General features: G+C 46.8%; 1 protein-coding gene across 4 annotated transcripts; it reads right to left on the bottom strand.

Moving 5' to 3' along the window:
* Positions 1-33: 33 nt before the first annotated feature.
* IMMT (inner membrane mitochondrial protein) lies at positions 34-18,175 on the bottom strand. Of its 4 annotated transcripts, XM_063157920.1 has the most exons (14): positions 18,097-18,175; positions 16,894-17,083; positions 15,429-15,549; positions 13,240-13,320; positions 12,085-12,186; positions 11,451-11,587; positions 10,525-10,628; positions 8,521-8,656; positions 7,399-7,528; positions 5,675-5,689; positions 4,464-4,687; positions 2,212-2,343; positions 1,682-1,811; positions 34-986 (listed from the first exon to the last, which is right to left on the bottom strand). In XM_063157920.1, the coding sequence occupies exons 2-14, from the start codon at positions 16,939-16,941 to the stop codon at positions 379-381; spliced, it is 1,968 nt and encodes a 655-aa protein (XP_063013990.1). In that variant the 5' UTR covers positions 16,942-17,083; positions 18,097-18,175; the 3' UTR covers positions 34-378. The 4 variants fall into 4 exon arrangements, with proteins under 4 accessions (XP_063013990.1, XP_063013991.1, XP_063013987.1 ...); XM_063157921.1 differs by lacking the exons at positions 5,675-5,689; positions 13,240-13,320; XM_063157917.1 differs by lacking the exons at positions 5,675-5,689; positions 18,097-18,175 and having other exon boundaries at positions 16,894-17,077.
* Between the last annotated feature and the right edge of the window lie 770 nt (positions 18,176-18,945).

Genomic DNA, 18,945 nt, shown 5'->3' with positions numbered 1-18,945 from the left:
GTTTAAACAGGAGACTTAAAGAGCAGGAGCAAGTGGTTGAAGTCTTGTTTTATTCAGCTGACAAAGTGGCAAATGATTAATGGCAGGTTACAAACATTATTTTGGTTCGATCACAAGCCCACTTGGTAAGATGGGGAAACATTAATTCTTACACAAATTGTAGGGAAGCTTCCTGAAGTTGGTTGTCATGACAACTCAAAACCAACAAAAATACAACAGATGGTGAAATTAAATACAGTGCAAGGAAACAAGACGGTACCCGTGCTTTGATTTACTGCTTCCAGCCCCTGCCAACAGCTCTGTTTGAACCCTCAGGAGATGGTGGGATTTCTGTCTGGCCCAGAACAGCTGAACTGCCTCCAAAGCTCCAATCCTAGCTCACTGCACCTGAGTTGTTCCCAACCCCACGGCACTGGCGTACGCTGTCAAGATATCCACGATCTGTTTGGTTTCCAGGGTCACGCGCGCCTCCGCCAGCCAGTCGTGCGCCACCCTCCTGGACTCCCCCCGTAACTGGTTGACGAATTTGGCCGCCAGCTCCAGGTCTCCGTGCTCGATGCAGTAGGAGGCGTAAGACAGTAACTTAAACGTGTCGAGGTCGTCGGGGCTGAGCTCGGCCGGCGGCTTCAGCTGCTGGGGGTGGAACACCAGCAGCGACTGCAGGTAGGACAGGAAGTACTGGTACAGGCTGTTCCTGGTCTCGTCGATCATGGCCACTCGCTTTGCCAGTTTTTGCACGGTGCGGAAGCGCGCCCTGAGCGCCTCCTCGCTGTACACGCCCCGCGTCAGCGACTCCTGCGGCAGCGCCGCCGTTAAGGCTTCCGTGAAGGCGTTGTCGGCGCAGCTGGCCTTGATGGCCCTCACCGCGCTGCCCAGGGGCTCCGTGGGACTGTCCCCCGTGCCTGACCTCATGCAGTACTTGAGCGCTTCCACCGAGAGCCACAGCTGATGGGCCTTCCTGGCCTGCTCCTCTGCCACTGCGTGACCTGCAAGGGAAGCCAAGAAGGGGCTCTCAGCTGGGCGCAAATGGCTTTGAGAACAAGCAGCAAGAGCCATCCCTCTGCACCCTCTGCTTTCCAAAGCAGCCACCACCTCAGCACGTGCTCTAAAGCAAGTCTGTCCTGTGACGGTGTTCGCAGGGATCTCAGGATGAGGGAGAGACGAGGATCTGACTCCATGTGTCAGAAGGCTTGATTTATTATTTTATGTTATATATTATATTAAAACTATACCAAAAGAGTAGAAGAAAGGATTCAATCAGAAAGCTAGCTAAGAATAGAATAGGAAGGAATGATAACAAAGGCTTGTGACCGACTGAGACAGTCTGGACAGCTGGACTGTGACTGGCCATTAATTAAAAACAACCACATGAGACCAATCACAGATGCATCTGTTGCATTCCACAGCAGCAGATAATCAATGTTTGCATTTTGTTCCTGAGGCCTCTCAGCTTCTCAGGCAAAAAAATTGTAAGGAAAGGATTTTTCATAAAACATGTCTGTGACACTGTCCCACAGCTTACAGCCAAACAAGACAACTTTTGGAAGAACCACCTTGGACTTTGCTCATCTGGGATTTGCTGGTGTAAGCTACATGCCTAAGCCTGCGTTTAGATGCCCAAGTTTGGGCAAGGGGCATTTGGGGAACACAGTTCTTAAAGAAAGAGGAATTCAGTGCTCACTCTCAACTGCTTGCTCAATTCCCTTCAGCCTGGCATAGGCAGTGTTTATATCCAAGGTGAAGTTGTCAAGCTGTTCCTGAGTAAGGCGTCTGAACTGCATCTCCTGTTCGCTGAGCTTCTCTGATAGGTTCTGAAACAGTGCAATACAAGCAACAGAAACAGCAGGTTAATAACATTTACCTTATTTTAAAGACATTTCTAGAAATCTGTTGTCCTTGTTAGGGCCAATGCATACAGTATTATACAATATACCAAATACAATATACCAGTAAGAAACCTTATTGAGGTAAATTTAACATTTACTGCACTTGTGTCAAACAAACATTTACCACCTATAGCAAAAACTTTTCAGACGAGTCTGAATAAAACCTACACACTGAGGCACTCTGTATGACCTCAAGGTAAGCATGATTCCCTCCCCAGCTCCCAGTTCCATCCCCTGGAATGTGTTTCAAAATCTTGTCATATGAAACCTGTGTGTTGCAAGGGTTTGAATATCTCTAATTCCCCTGGGGCCTCCTCCCCGTTACCTGCTCAAATTCCACTTTTAGATCCTGCTCCTGGATCTTCAGGACGTCTCTGAGGTGGTCGGTGTGGGCGGCAGCCTGGCGCCGCAGCTGGGTGCGCATCTCGTTCTCCATCACCTCCCGCACCTCCTCCACCTGCACACAGGAGGGTGTGATGGACCAGCAGTGCTCAGTGCTCAGCTGTGTCACACAGGAGGGGTGTGATGGACCAGCACTGCTCAGCTGTGTCACACAGGGTGTGATGGACCAGCTCTGCTCAGCTGTGTCACACAGGGTGTGATGGACCAGCACTGCTCAGCTGTGTCACACAGGGTGTGATGGACCAGCACTGCTCAGTGCTCAGCTGTGTCACACAGGAGGGGTGTGATGGACCAGCTCTGCTCAGCTGTGTCACACAGGGTGTGATGGACCAGCTCTGCTCAGCTGTGTCACACAGGGTGTGATGGACCAGCTCTGCTCAGCTGTGTCACACAGGAGGGTGTGATGGACCAGCACTGCTCAGTGCTCAGCTGTGTCACACAGGAGGGGTGTGATGGACCAGCTCTGCTCAGCTGTGTCACACCAGCACTGCTCAGCTGTGTCACACAGGGGTGCAATGCACCAGCTCTGCTCAGCTGTGTCACACCAGCACTGCTCAGCTGTGTCACACAGGGGTGCAATGCACCAGCTCTGCTCAGCTGTGTCACACCAGCACTGCTCAGCTGTGTCACACAGGGGTGCAATGCACCAGCTCTGCTCAGCTGTGTCACACAGGAGGGGTGTGATGCACCAGCACTGCTCAGCTGTGTCACACAGGGTGTGATGCACCAGCACTGCTCAGCTGTGTCACACAGGGTGTGCAATGCACCAGCACTGCTCAGCTGTGTCACACAGGGTGTGATGCACCAGCACTGCTCAGTGCTCAGCTGTGTCACACAGGGTGTGCAATGCACCAGCACTGCTCAGCTGTGTCACACAGGGTGTGATGCACCAGCACTGCTCAGCTGTGTCACACAGGGTGTGATGCACCAGCACTGCTCAGCTGTGTCACACAGGGGTGATGCACCAGCACTGCTCAGCTGTGTCACACAGGTGTGCAATGCACCAGCACTGCTCAGCTGTGTCACACAGGGGTGATGCACCAGCACTGCTCAGCTGTGTCACAAGGGTGTGATGCACCAGCACTGCTCAGCTGCTGTCACACACTGCCACAGCAGTGACTACTGAGGCTCTGTGTCAGAGCAGTGGCACTGACAGAGCCTCTCCTTCAGCTTAAAGACCTGCTGAGGTCCAGTTTTACAGCTGAGCTTTTTCCTAGGCACGTTAAGGAACAGATTTGTGATTCACCATGTGAGTAACTGCTGCTTACTCAGTAGGCACTTAGTGCAGCTACTGAAGTAGTATATAAAAAATACAGTAACATGTCAAACACTCAAACACTTTTGGAGGCTGGTTTATAAGTGAGCTCCCAAACCCAAGAGACTTTACCTTTCCCCTACATAGCCCTGTAATGGCCACACAAGGTCAGATCAAACACTGAAATTCTTCTCAGTGAGGGTGGTGATGCACTGGCACAGACTGCCCAGAGATGCTGTGGCTGCCCCAACCCCTTCCCAAGATCATGTTCAATAGGGCTTGGAGCAGCCTGGTCTAGTGGAAGCTGTCCTTGCCCATGGCAGAGGGTTGGAACAAGGTGATCTTGAAGATCCCTTCTAACCCAAATCATTCTAGAATTTCTTTTGACCCAGTAATCCTATCTCCTACAGGAGCTAAGTAACTTCACAAAGTCATTCCCTGTCTGATTTCACCATTCTAACTTTGCAGCAGTTTCCTTGCTCAACATCTCCTGACAGAACAACAGGACACAGTCTCAAGCTGTCAGGGCAGGTATAGGTTAGATACCAGGAAGAAAGTTTTCACCGAAAGAATAATAAAGTACTGGAATGCTCTTCCCAGGGAGGTGGTGGAATCACCATCTCTGGATGTGTTTAAACAAAGACTGGACATAGCACTTGGTGCTACAGGCTAGTTGACGTGTGAGGGCATACGTTGGACTCGAAGAGCTTAGAGTCTCTTCCAAGCTCATAATTCTGTGATTCTGTGATTCCTTTTCACGTTTAGCTTGGGAGTCACCCATGTGAAGTCTCTCACTACCCAGAACATCCCAGATGTCCCTCTGGCCTTTTCCATTAATTCCTCTACCTTCTTTTTGCCCCAAAGACTTAACCAGATGCTTTTTGACCCAAAGGTTTAACCAGGTGTTTTGGCCACTTTACCTTCTTCTCTTGTTCTAATTCAATCTCACTTTTGTGGCGCTCCAGCGCTTTGGCCACGGCTGCCTCAAAGGCTTTTTTATCCTCGAGTTTCTGTTTCTGCAGGGCGGCCTCGATGTGCTGCTGCTCGCGCACGCGCTGCTCGGCCAGCTCGCGGTTCAGCTGCTCGATGCGCCGGTGCGCGTGCGCGATCAGCGAGTTCAGGTCGTCGGTGGACAGCTGGCCGGCTGCAGGGAACACGGGCGTGAGGGAGGGCAGGGCAACAGAGGGAAACTGCAGGGCCCCGCCTCCCAGCTGAGCGCTCTGCGGCTCCAAGGGGCTACTGCCCAGTGAGCCCCTTCTAGGGAAGGGCTCTGAGCGCTTCGAGCCCTTGGCCTGCGCTAACGCCCACCTGAGACCACTCTCTGAACTGTATTTTCATTCCAGGGGAGAAATTATCTTGGTTTCTTCCAAATTACTCCCAGCTGTAATTTACACTTCCATATCCATGTCGCACTCAGAGACTGTCAACAGCTCTGTCATTTCTTGGGTTTTACACCACCACCTATTTTCCCCTCTGCCAGCACACAGAGCAGCAGGGAATGCCACTGTGAGGGACAGACAGAATGACATTTTCTCGTCACCAGTCCTCCAGATGAACTGCTCCTAATCAGATTCCTTACCCCAGATTGTACCTTTCAGGTTTGGCTACTCAGAGGGCAGCACAATTCACAACCACATTGTACCTGGGACAGGAGGACCCAAGCTACCCCTGCAGCATTTGGTCACCTGAGAAGGGCTTTATAAAATGCTGCAGCTCATTTTGCACTGGCTGCCAGCTAAATCATCTGTATGGAAAGCTGGGACTAGTTGGGAAAGCATTCCTGCAGGGTTTAAAACAAGCAAGATTGCACAGTCCCTCAGTCACCTTGTATTGAGTGCTGGCACAGGGGCACTTGGAGCAGTGGTCTCACTGTCCAGCAGGAAAGCTGACCAGCAGCACCAAGCTCAGCTGTTGGGTGGAGCAGTGTTACAAAAAGATCCATTTGTGGCTTAAGGCAAGTGTGCAACATGACTGGAAGGGGTCCCAAGGCATTCCTCAGCCTGCAGTGTTCTAGGAATGCCACATTTCACCCTTTGTTGATAACTGCCTATAACTTAAAGCCATGCCCCACACAAACACAAAGAGAAGAGGTGTAACTTTCAAGGGACAAGAAAAAGTGACAGTAACTCACCTAAGTCAGTTATCTCTGCAACAGAAAGAAGTTGGAAAAGTTAGTGCACATTCACTACAGCAAGGCAGTCATGCAAAAGTAAAATAGAAAACTAAGAGCTTATCTACAGTGACCTAAACATGAGACCAAGTCCTTAGGAACTCAGGAAGAACAGCATGTGCAGTATAAAAGTCTCTGTGTTACAGGCAAGGTGTAGCCCAAGACACCCCAACCACTAAAACCACCCTAGGAAACCCACAGATGGACACTTGAGTTCAGCCAAAGCAAGGAACAGAAGTTTGAAGTAGGAAAGTGCAACAGGACACTGGAAATTTTAGCCTGACGTGTCTAGGGTCTTACAAACAGAAGTAGTTGGTCAGGAAACAAAATCCCCAGTGGCAGTGAGAGTCAGGGACCCCAACAAGTCTGTCCCATCCAGCAAGTCACACCAGTAAGAAATGGGGCACGTGGAAGCCACCAGGAGCTTCCCTTTCCTCCCACAGAGGGGCAGTGATCACAAAACCCAAGATTTTATCCTGTGCAAGGAAAGACAGCTCCATCCCCAGGGAGCCTAAATAAGTTGGTTTTTTTTCCAGAACTAATAACACCCCAAAAGCAAATTCCACAAACAATTTGTTAATTTCAGTTATTTTCCCCACATATACTGGGTGTGAGGTTGGCTGTTTTTTAAATGAAAACTGACTACTCCAAAGGTCTGGTGTATTCATTTAGCCAGGAAAATTATTTTGTGGACTAAGGTCCACATTCCAAAAGCATAAAGTAGCATTAAGAAAATCTGTTGTAATTTACTTTAAGAAAAATATTAAGGCAATACTGACACAATTTTTTTCAAATGACAGTTACTACTTCTATAAAAAAATCTCTACATTTTTTTTAGAAATAGAGCCTTAACTGCTGCCTCTGAACACATCAGCCAGAAAAGTCTGAGATCACTTAGCACATTTATGTTAAACCCTGACTGGAAATATCTGGAAATCTGGGGGTTTTGAGGAATGAATTTTTTTTAACTACCTCAGACAGTAATTATTCCATGGACATACCACACGTGGGTTCCTGCAGGAGCTCAGCCACAGCAATGGTGAACACACAGAATTCACCTGCTGCAGCTCTGCTTTAAAATGAAGGCAGCTGAGGAGAGCAGGAGCAAGGAGTGTGCAGGGAGCAGTGCTGGGGCTGGGCTGGCTGCTCACTGCTGCTGTGCACCACTGGCTCTTGCTACAGGTGTGTTACTGTGTCAGGTCAGAAATCAAATGTACTGGGGCAGGCAGGGTATAAACAATGAAACCTCTCCCTTTCAGTGATGATGTAGAAAATTCAGGAAGTTCTTTATCACCCTGTAACAACAGTGTTTTATAATACCTCTAATCACAGAGTCAACCAAGTATTTGATTACTGATTAACATCAGATTTGACTGAAATCTCAAATGATCTGACTTCCTTCCTAAAATACCAGGGTGGGGAGAGATGTTCATACAACCAATATGACATTTATCATACAAGAGCTATTTTCTGTTTTGTGATCCTTCCCATACAGCACAGATAGAACAGATTCTCTTCACAACACCTGCTTTAGATTATTTAACTGAGCTGTGAGATCATTTTCAGTTCAGACCAACCAAATACTGTGAACATTTGAAAACTGGGATGGTGGACATTGAGTGGTCATGCACAGCACACCACAGTGCTACAAGCACAAGGTGACCCCTCTCCAATGGCAGACTTACTCATCCCCTTCCAGCCAGGCTTCACGTCAGGGGTGATGCTGTCCAGCTCCTTCTGGAACTCCTCTCTGGCTTTGATCACCAGCTCGTGGTACTGAGCCACAATCTTGGCCTCAGACTGTGCTGCCTGCACCTGGAACAAACAAGGGTGAGACTCATTTGTTTTTCAAGGCAAGAATTGAAATTGAAGGCAGAAATCATTTAAAGCCAAGCTCTGGGATACTGGCACATATCAACCCCCAGCCCAAACAAGGCAAACTCACCTGGGAGAGCACCAAAGCCCATCCTGTGGTACTAAACCTGTCTTACACAATAATTATTTGCTGGAAGTTTAACTAATTCATTTTGTTTTACAGGCTCACAGTAACCACACAGCCAGTCTGTAGCCTGGACAGGACCAGGAGTACCTTGAATTCAGTTTATATCCTGAACATCTCCAGCTCCTTCTCTCTGCTCACAGCCATCACACAGGCCTAGTAAGCCATGCCTGTGACTGCTGCCATCCTCAATGAGTTCTGAGGTTCCCACTATCAGGCTACATTCACTCCAAACACACCTGATGAATTACCAGCTGTCCTGCAAAGGGAGATAAACTTCACCTTTACATTTCCTTCCCAGTCTTCTGTGCAAAGTGATTTACCACCAAGTCATTAGCACACACTGAACTTCTCCCTGACCTTGTGGTAAATTACCTCAGAGTCAAGTGAAGAATTACAAGAACAGAAAGGACTGGGACCATCAAGACACCTGGAGGCTCTTTCAAGACAGAGCTCAAGTGCTCATGAAGATCTTGCCATGACTGATTACTGGCAGTATAACCAGCTCAAAGCCTGAGTACAGCCAGGAGAGGATGGATTAACAGTTCACAATGCCCTGGAGTGGTCACAGCACTGAGCCTGTCTGAGCTCACAAAGTGTCAGGACAACACTCTCAGGAACAGGATGGGATTCTTGGGGTGTCCTGTGCAGGACCAGGAGTTGGACTCAATGATCCTGGTGTGTCCCTTCAAACTCAGCACATTCTGTGAGTCCATGAAATATCTCACTCCCTGCAGAGGAATGGGTGGTCTGCACAAGCTGCCAAGGACCCCCACTCTGGAGGCAATTATAAACAAGCAAGCCTTACCTTTTTCACCACATTGTCCAAGTCCACAATCATATGATGGAGATTTTCTTCTGCAGCAACAATGTGAGGTTTGGCTCCTGCCAGCTGAGACTTCTTGGCATTCTCGATGACACACTTTGTCTTCTCTAACTCCTCTCTGAGAAGAGAAACAGCTGCTAAGTGTAACACAGACAGGGCTTATCACCCAAAGAAATTTACTTTATGTTGTTGGTATTCACAGGAACAACTACTGGGTAACTCTACTGGTGCTTCCTATCTACCAACTCTAAGATGCTTTGACTAAGGATTACTTTTTTCCCACAGTCTGAAACCTAAAGATGTCAGTGTGGCTATTCCATGTAAAATGACAATTATTTACACTGCAATTAGTACTCAGGATTTAGCTGGAGGGAAGATGGAAGTTCACTGGAAGGAGTTAGTATTAGTAAAACTAGAATTAGAGATTAAAATTAGGTTAGAATGATACAGCAGACATTTCCAGCACGTAACAGCAGCAAGGAAACATTTTTAATATAGATGGCTTACGCTTGCAGAAGTGTTTTGGACATGGTGACTGGTGGAGATTAATGAGGATGGGAGAGAATTTATAGGGCTCTGTAAAGATAATTATGGGGTTTTGTAATTAGGAAAGAAATGCTTTCCTCTAGCACAATTAGAAATCAAGGAAAAAGTGAAAAAATGTTCCTTTTCCAAATCCATTCAAACCAATGGAGGTTTCCAATGACCTCATTAGAATAAGGAACAAGCTTTAAAATAAGTAAATTAAGAAAATAAATAAAAGCAAAGATATCCAGTAGAGCAATAGAGAATGAAAGCTGCTGCATGTGGGGTTTGCATTAGCTTTGTTTTAACAATGAAACCTCAATTACATTCCCACTAATTTCAGTCAGCCCAGCAGCATCAAAGATAGGAGAAGTTTATAATGTGATAGCAGCCATGCAGCTTCAAGGATGATGTTGCCCTCCCAGCCTTACAAGCATCAAAGGGTTTCCAAATTTATTTCTAACCTCACTACAAGGGCATCTTGTACTGTTTGTCATTTTATTTCTGCTCCTTCAGTGCCCATAGGCCACCCTCAGGGCACATCTACAGACCCCAGGGTATGAGCAATGCTGCTGTTCAGAATTCAAGTTTTTCTTAGGCATGTCCTCAGTAAAAATCAAATTCCTTAAAAGCAATCCTGTGGACACAGGGAACTGCCAAAGGATACTGCAAGGTTTAAATTTTTCATTACAACTAAAAGAAGTTGGTGATGTTGCTGACTCAATACACAGAGTGCAGTCATGGACTCATCCTCAAACAGTTTGGGTTGGAGGGGACTTTAGAGATCATCTCATCCCACCCCAAGCCATGGATAGGGACACCTTCCACTGGAACAGGTCCCTCAGGGCCCCATCCAACCTGGCCTGCAACACCTGGAACACAGGGATGGGGCAGCCACAGCTTCTCTGGGCAAACTGTGCCAGGGCCTCACCACTCTCACAGGGAAGAATTTCTTCCTAATTTCCAATCTAAATCTGCCTTCTGCCAGTTAAAGCCATTCCCCCTTGCTCTGCCTTTGTAAAAAGTCCCTGCCCAGCTCTCTTGTATCCCCTTTAGGTGCTGGGGTGCTTGAAGGTCTCCCCAGAACTTTCTCTTCTCCAGACTGAAGATGAGATTTAAAATACATTTATTATTAACAAAATTATTCAACAGTAATACTAAAAGGACCGTGGGGTTTTTTTTTTCATCTTACTTGAACTTACCAACACTCTCTGTTAGTACTAAGGAGATAAATAAGTTCTTAAAAAGAACAGGACTGTTTCAGACTCTCTGGTACAGGGAGGTTTTTGTGCACAGGCACCCAAGGTTAGCACGCGTCAAATTAAAATGCTCGTGATAATGAGCTGATTTGGCACAAACAGATCATTCAATATGAACACAGGTGACTCCATACTTTCAAAAACTCAGCTCTCACATGAGCAATGTAACTTTTTACCCCAAGACTTGAATCCAGCAACTCACTTGGCTTTCAGGAGGGCATCAGCAGCTTCATCCACGGCTCTCCTGCGGTCCTTGAGCGCCTCCTCCAGCGTGCGCCACTGCGAGGATTTCTGCCCGCCAGCACCCTGGGGAGCACAGACCCCTCATTGGGTCACTGCAATCCCTGAGCAAGGGTTACCCACACTGGGAGCCTTCCCCCAGCACCCTGGGGAGCACAGACCCCTCATTGGGTCACTGCAATCACTGAGCAAGGGTTACCCACACTGGGAGCCCTCCCCCAGCACCCTGGGGAGCACACACCCCTCATTGGGTCACTGCAATCACTGAGCAAGGGTTACCCACACTGGGAGCCCTCCCCCAGCACCCTGGGGAGCACAGACCCCTCATTGGGTCACTGCAATCACTGAGCAAGGGTTACCCACAGTGGGAGCCTGATCACTGAACATTTCCCTCAAACTGAGCACCATTCTTGTGTTTTTCAACAGCACAGCTGGAAGCTTTACAAGTGATGTTTCTCTTCCAACATTTTGTTTTGATTTTGTTTGATTCTTAATGGGTTTTCTTCCTGAGCCACAGAGCTTTATTCACCCAGAAGAGCTTACATGAGAATCACTGTATGGTGCACAACCTATAGTGGGGAAATCTCCACATGTTTTACAATACTTTAATACTTTAAATTGCTTTTAAACTTAATACTTAAAGTACCATAATACTTTAAAGTTGATTTTAAATTAAGTTTAGTTATTAAGCTTAAAAGCAATCTCTTAAGGCAGTTACTTTACTAACTACTAGATTAAGTCTTGAGTGCTTGGTTGGTTGCCCATGTCCCTGCTAATTGATTAACAAGTGAATTTTATCTCTGCTCCAGAACTGAATGGGCAGTGGCAGACCCACACAAACTCTGGCATGAGCACACCACAAGTATTATCCCCACTTGTCCAATTTACCTCAGAATCATCCATGGCATCCTTCAGGATTTGGGAATGGGCATTCACTGCTTGCACAGCTGACTGCTGAGCAGTGATAGCCTGAAGGGTCACACGAGCAGTTGCATTTAGGGCTCCTTCTAGAGTTGCAGCAAGGGCTGGGAAAAAAAGTTAAGTCAATTAAACCATAAAGAAAAGAACTTTACAATTAGCAAAATTACATGTTACAGCTTCTAAGTCTCTTAAATTATTTTCTATTATCTAAAAGGGCTGGGCAGTTTGGGAATTAAACAGCAGCCCACAGAAGATCACCAAAATGCTCTCCTCATTTAGAGCAGAGGTACTGAGGAGAGCAAAACACCAACCAGGGGAAACCTCTCCCATGGGACTGCAGGGGGTGCAGGTATATCCCATGTTCACTTGTTCTAATGGTTCTGGAAACAAGTTTTCATATCTTCCTTGAACCTTGAAGTCTATTCCAACCTCAATTTTTCCATAGTTCTTCAATTCTCAGTTATTTATGAGTGGGTGGAAGAAGCTTCACCACCACTCCACATCCAAGAGATGTGGAAAGATCTTAGGATCATAAAGCCAGTGCAATTGCACAGTTCTGTCCCATGTAACACACACAGGGACAGTGTCAGTGTGCACTCACCTGATACCTTCTCTTGCTCCTCTTTGTCTTGCTGGGCAAGCCGGGCAGCAACTTCTTCTGGTGGCCGTTCTTTTACAGCATGGGAAGCTTCGTGTTGTTTTCCTGTTCAGAAGTAATAAAAGAGTCAAACTGCTTAAGTGGAGAGTCCAAATTAGTGTACAGAGGTTACTTGTAGGGAAGTAACTTTATCAAAACTGATTTTTGCAGTTGGTATCACTTTGTAGATCTGACTTCTGCTCAAAACCACGCCGGAACTACCTGAAGAACCTTTATATCCTTAACTACAAAGGCCAGTCTCACAACTTAAAGTCAAGGGCATGGACACCTCACATGCATCTGGAGATTTTCCACTGTCTAGTTACAAAATTACACAAGACTCAGAAGTCAAAGGCAAAGCAAGAAGTGAGAAACACTTACAGAGCCAAGGTTAAATTCCAAGTAAATCTCCCTTCTTGCTTTTTCTCAGTTCTCCTCTGGCATGCTTACAGAGCCCAACCAAAACAATAAAGGATGAGTGAGAAGGCTGTGGCAGATCACAATTATACTCCTTGCCTACAACCACTTAAAATGCCTTTAAGAGTGAGAATTGACCTAATTAACACTCTCAAGATCAACAGCAAGTTGCATCTGAACTGAGGAGAGAGCCCAGGGCTCTCAGCCTCAAGGTGCAACAAAACCAATCAGGTCACCTGAATAATGCTGATGTTACTCTGCAGTAGGTACATATCCCTGGCATGCTTTCTATGAAATGTTCATAACTAATGAATTAATATAATCTAATCTCATCTGGAAGAGACCATCATCTCAAGGCTGGTGTCTCTTGTGGAGTTTAACAATAAACAGTTTCCTCACTGGGCAGAGATGCCCTACTGAACAGTAACCACAAAGCCACCAGGAGCAGAGGCAAACTGCAATGTCCAAGTTCAGCTCTGCACAAAGGCAGGCTCTGCTCTCGTGCTCACATCCAAACCTGTCCCAGTCACCTGCAGCTCTCACTAAGCCCAAAATCTATCAACACACAATGGAAGTTTTCTACACAAGGCACAGAAACTCACACCTTTCAACACTGACAAATACCAACACAGAAGCAAAATGCATGCACACAAAGCTAGAGGATTTGGGTTTTCTTCATTGTATTCACAAGGTTTTTGTCACCTTCTTCAGTCTGTATCTCCGGAGCTGGCACCGACACAGCTACCCCTGTTGCAGAGATGATCTGTGCTGCAGCCTTGCCTGCTGTTAAACACAGTTGCAGAACACAGCAGTTAGTACAGCTGGGGAGATGGGCTCCCTGTGCCACAGAACCATGGCCACAGCACCTTCAGCCAGGGCCTGCTGAGCTGCTGAGGAGGGGTTAAACCAAAGCTGCCCAGGAAAAGGGAACCTCATTTTGTGGAGACATGGTGGGATGGCAGCTGTGACTGGAGGGCTGGAATGGAAGGATGAAGGCTCTTTAGGAAGGCCTGGCAGGGCAGACAAGGAGTGCAATCATCCTCTTTGTCAATGAAAACTGGAGTGCATGGAGCTCTGCCTGGGAATGGACGAGGAGCCAACCAAGAGTTTATGGGTCAGGATTAGAGGGAGGGCAGGGACAGGTGACATTACACTGGGGGTCTGCTACAGGCTGCCTGAGCAGCATGACAGAGCAGATGAGACCCTCCAGTGAGGGAGCAGCATTGCTGAACAAGGGAAGAGCAAGGGACATCATCTCCCTGGATTTCAGACATTTGCATTGTCATTTGCCACTGTCCTGCATGACATCCTTATCTCTAAACTGGAGAGACATGGATCTGATGGATGAACCACTCTGTAGATAAGGCACTGGCTGGATGGCTGTGCTCAGGGAGTTGTGGTCAGTGTCCAGTGGACACCAGTGATAAGTGTGTTCCTCAGGGTCACTGTTGGGACCAGGACTGTGAAACACCTTTGTTAGTGACCTGGGCAGTGGGACTGAGGCACCCTCTGCCAGGTTTGCTGATGACATCCAGCTGAGCTGTGCAGTCACACGCAGGAGGGAAGGGATGTTCATCCACAGGGACCTGGACAGGCTCCAGAGGTGGGACTGTGTGAGCCCCATGAAGCTCAACAGGACCAAGGGCAACATCCTGCACCTGGGCTGGGGCAAGTCCAAGCACAAACACAGGCTGGGGGAGAATGGATAAAGAACAGCCCCAGGAGAAGGATTTGGGGTCCTGGTGGGTGAGGGGCTCAACAAGACCTTGGCATGTGCACAGCAGTCCAGAAAGCACCTGTCCTGGCTGGAGCCCCAGCAGTGTGGGCAGCAGCTCAAGGGAGGAGATTCTGCCCCTCTGCTCTGCTCTGGTGAGGCCCCACCTGCACTTCTGCATCCACCCCTGGGCCCCCACTCAAGGAGGACATGGAGCTGATGGAGCCAGTCCAGAGGGGGCCACAAAGATGCTCAGAGGGCTGGAGCCCCTCTGCTGTGGGGACAGGCTGGGAGAGCTGGGGGTGTTCAGCCTGGAGAAGGCTTCAGGGACACTTTCAGTTACCTTCCAGTTCCTATATGAGAGCTGGAGATGCTCTTCTACAAGGGCATGGAGTGACAGGACAAGGGGAAAGGGCTTCACACTGACAGAGGGCAGGGTTAGATTAGATATTAGGAAGAAATTCTTTGCTGTGAGGGCAGTGTGGCACTGGACCAGGCTGCCCCATCCCTGGAAGTGCTCATGGCCAGGTTGGATGGACTTTTGGGTCTAGTAGAAAGTGTGCTTGCCCTTGGCAGGGGGTTGAAATTAGATGATTTTTAAGCTCTCTTCCAAACCATTCCATGCTAAGTGCTATAATATAATAACAGGGCTATAAGACTTATTTTTTTCCTCTGTATAAAAATATTAATTGGATATGGATGTTATTATTTCCAGAAGAAGATGATTTCCTGGATAAACAGCAACAAGATATTAGTTACACATACACAGAGCCATTAGATAAACATAAAAAGACATCACAAATGCTCCTCTCTAAACAAGCTCCATTCAATCTGGCTTTACAATAGCCCAGTAATTATCCACAATCAATTATCTTGTGCTTTCAAGAACACCTGAAGTTCTCTTCCTGCTGAGTCTTACACCTAAACTATGAAGATTACTAATTATTTATCTCAGATTCTAAATTAAATACATTTCTTTAAAAAAAAATAGGGGGAAAAAAAAGCTAAAGCACTTAATGCAAATGTTATGACTTGGAAAGAAAAAAAAATTAATTCTAAGAAATTACAATATTTACCTTCAACCATTCAAAGGACAATTTTTATCTACTCTACCATATATGATACAGGAGATCATTAGGTCATTTGCTCCTTTGTGCATGACATTCTATAAATTTACCTCCTTTTTCCTCTGTAGGAGCAGGACATTCTGGTTTGCTTATCTGAGATTTGGGAGCAGGCTGTTTAGACTCTTTCATTACTTCTGCTACAGATGAGATCTTCAGTGGACCTTGCTGTATCTTGAAAAGTCAGAAATAAGAAATATCATCAGTTTTTCAAACAGCTTGGATTTCACCAATTCCAGTACAATGGAAAAGAACTTTCCCATATCCAGGTGTCTGTACCATAAATCTGAGCTTCAATGTGCAATTTGAAACAGCCATCCAATGCCTTGATTTTTAATTCAGAAGGAATTTTTACAATTTTCTCCTCTCCAAAAATGCAGGTAGAACTGTGGCAGTTTTCACTATAAAGAAATATTTATTAAATTATGTATAAAAAACAAATAGTTTCATGCCTCAAATATTCCAAGCACTTCTGAGTGTGTTGAATGTAGAAACCCTAAGTTTGGCTCCACTGATTTCCTTTTGAAAGGCCTCAGATGCTGATGGTTGGGGCACATAAGCACTCAAACACAGAGTATTGTGGCATTTTATGATATTAATCCCTTAATATCCATTGTGGAAAGCCACAAGGTAAAAATAAAACCATCTGAGTCAGAGCCATGACTGGGGAGTTGATAACTCTGCTGATCAATCTGGTGTGCAAATTCCCTGGGAGGCACCAAGAGCTTGGATGATAACACAAACTGTAGCTAAAACAAGAAGAGAGAAATTTTGTTGACTGATATTCCCCCACTCATTAAGAACAGCTTTCTTAAAATTCAATTTAAAATATTTTGAGTTTGCTGAAAGCCAAATGGCTTCTGAAAGCTCAAAAAATCCATGGCTAGAGCAGATTTTCAGTATTCTTGATTACTGGGAAGGGTTTCCTTTCACATGGAGGAGCAGAGAAACTTCCAGGTTTCAATTTCCAGAGTTGTGCCAAAGGCAGTATCAGATTTTCCCTTCTCCAGGGTAGTGCCACTAAGATGTCAAAGTATGATGCTTATGCCTGGCTCTGTATCATTCAAATCTTTATTTATTGAAGAATGTTCTCAGTTTTCTTTGAAATAACTTCATTTAGAGTAAGTTTTGTAATTCTGCTACACCACTAACTACAGCAAGCCTCCAGTAAAGCAGTTAAATTCCAGCCTGACACCTGCCTCTCTCTCTCCCCATTTTATTTTTGAGTACAAGCAGAGCAGCTATTCAGTTGGGATTCTATTAGATTATTTTACTGTAAATAAAAATAAGTTTTACAACCCACACACCACAATCATGAGATGGCAATGGGAAATGTACTTTTGCAGCACCAAGTAGGAACTGAATTTGTAATTATTAAACCTTAATTTAAGGAATCTTAATTCTTTAACTTTTTTAATTCTTAGCACAAAGCAAAATTAACCAGAATCTGAAACCTAAGTGCAGACACCCTTTAAAAACCAGAGAAATTGATGTGTGGGGTGGATGGGAGACACTTACTGGTTTCTTTGGCACTGGTGTGCTGGAAGGTGCAGGGCCAAGTGCCATCTGGAAGAGTTTGTCAGAGTAGGGAATGGCCTTCTCCACGCTGTCCCGGAACTGTCTGTCATAGCTGGCATACAGGACAGTTCCACCTATCCCTCCACCCACAAACAGTAGGCCTGCACCAATGACTTTGCCCACGGAAACACTGAGGAGGAAAGAAGAGTGAAAGGGGTGTAAATTACATAAATAAATAAATTACATTATATGGCATACCTCAAACACTTTGTGAGTCTTCAGCTTACAGCTGGGGACCACCTCTGTTCCAGAACCTGCTTTAAATCACCTTCAGCCTGGTACAACACTGCTTAGTGACTAACCCAAAGCAAGATGCCAACCCACAACTTCCACGGTAAATACTGATCATCTTCATTTTCTTCATCTAAATCTGACTGAACCAAACAAGGAACACACCCCATTGTCGGTTTCCCGGCTGTTTAGATGACCTGGAAAGGCCCAGGATGGCCTCAGGCAGCCCGCGCTTCAAAGGACGAGAAGAGGCTTCAGATCTTTTCTCGGTCTTGGTGTTTATTAATTGTTTAACTAAAAGATTTTCTTTTGGCCCAACAGAGGTCTGCACAGCAGCCAGCCATGAGCACACTGAGAGTCCCCGGGGCGGTCACCTATCTTTATACTCGAAATTACGTATACAATATTTATCATTTTTCCCCAATACCTTTCACCCTTATTGACCAGTGCACTTTTAGTAATAACCAATCCCAAAGTGCCAACATCACCACAGAAGATGGAGGCCAAGAAGAAGAAGAAGGACAGGACACGCCCCAATTCCTCCATCTTACTTCTTTAGACCCCCCTGTACAGAAATTCTAAACCCTGTGTCTCACACTCTAATTAACTTATCCCTTCACCATTCACCCCAGTGAAATCCTCCCATCCTCATACAGGTGTCGTCTCCCGTGCAGGATCAAAGTCCAGCCACCAGACACTTCTGGCAACATCCCAGGACTCCCGAGCCCCCCAAGGGTGGTCTTGGTGACTCTGCACATCAGTCCTGAGGTGCTGAGATCCCACACCCCATGACAACAGGATTGACTCCACACAGAAACCCCACTGCCAGGAGTCTGCTGTCCTGTGAAACCCAGGAGCAGCCCCCCTGTTGGTGAAGGCAGCACCAGCCCCAGCCCAGAGCCCGTTACGTACCCGGAGTCCCCGTGCTGGGTGGCGTATCCGCGGTGCGGCCGCGAGGGATGGAGCGAGGCTGGCACGCGGCAGCTGTTCTGTGGGGAGAGGCAGGGTCAGCAGGGACACGGGACACGGGGACACGTCCCTCCAACAGCAGCACTGGGGAGAGGCAGCAGGGACACAGGGACACATCTTCCTCCAACAGCAGCACTGGGCTCTGGGCAGGGACACAGGGAAACATCTCCCTCCAGCACTGGGCTCTGGGGAGGGTCAGCAGGGACACGGGGACACATCTCCCTAGAACAGCAGCTCTGGGGGGAGGCAGGGACACAGGGAAACATCTCCCTCCAACAGCAGCACTGGGCTCTGGGCAGGGACACAGGGACACAGGGACACATCTCCCTCCAAAAGCTGCACTGGGGGGAGGCAGGGACACAGGGACACATCTCCCTAGAACAGCAGCACTGGGCTCTGGGCAGGGACACAGGGACACAGGGACACATCTCCCTCCAACAGCACCACTGGGCTCACAGGCTCCATTGCCCCAGCCTCAGTCTCTCTAGGACAGCTGTATGACCAACATACAACGTTGGACTCTTTTCTGGGAACACGTGCAGCTTCCAGGTTCAGGGTTTTTTAAAAAGTCATGAAATTCTTTGAAAAATGAATTGAAAATTTGAAAAATGAGAAGGAATAAACCCCAACCCCAGTATCTTTCTGCATTTATTTTGCTGATTTATGTGCTGGGCCGTACTGGGTTAATTTCAGATGCATTTCAGTCTCACATACTAAGACAGCTCAGTGTGAATGGAGCAGAACACAACAGCTGTTTAAATGCTTAAAACTACTTTTAATTCTTAAGATATA

Source organism: Melospiza melodia, chromosome 5 (assembly GCF_035770615.1).
Source record: "Melospiza melodia melodia isolate bMelMel2 chromosome 5, bMelMel2.pri, whole genome shotgun sequence".
In the NCBI taxonomy this organism is placed as follows: Eukaryota; Metazoa; Chordata; class Aves; order Passeriformes; family Passerellidae; genus Melospiza; species Melospiza melodia.
This window is presented reverse-complemented; position numbering and strand designations above follow the sequence as displayed.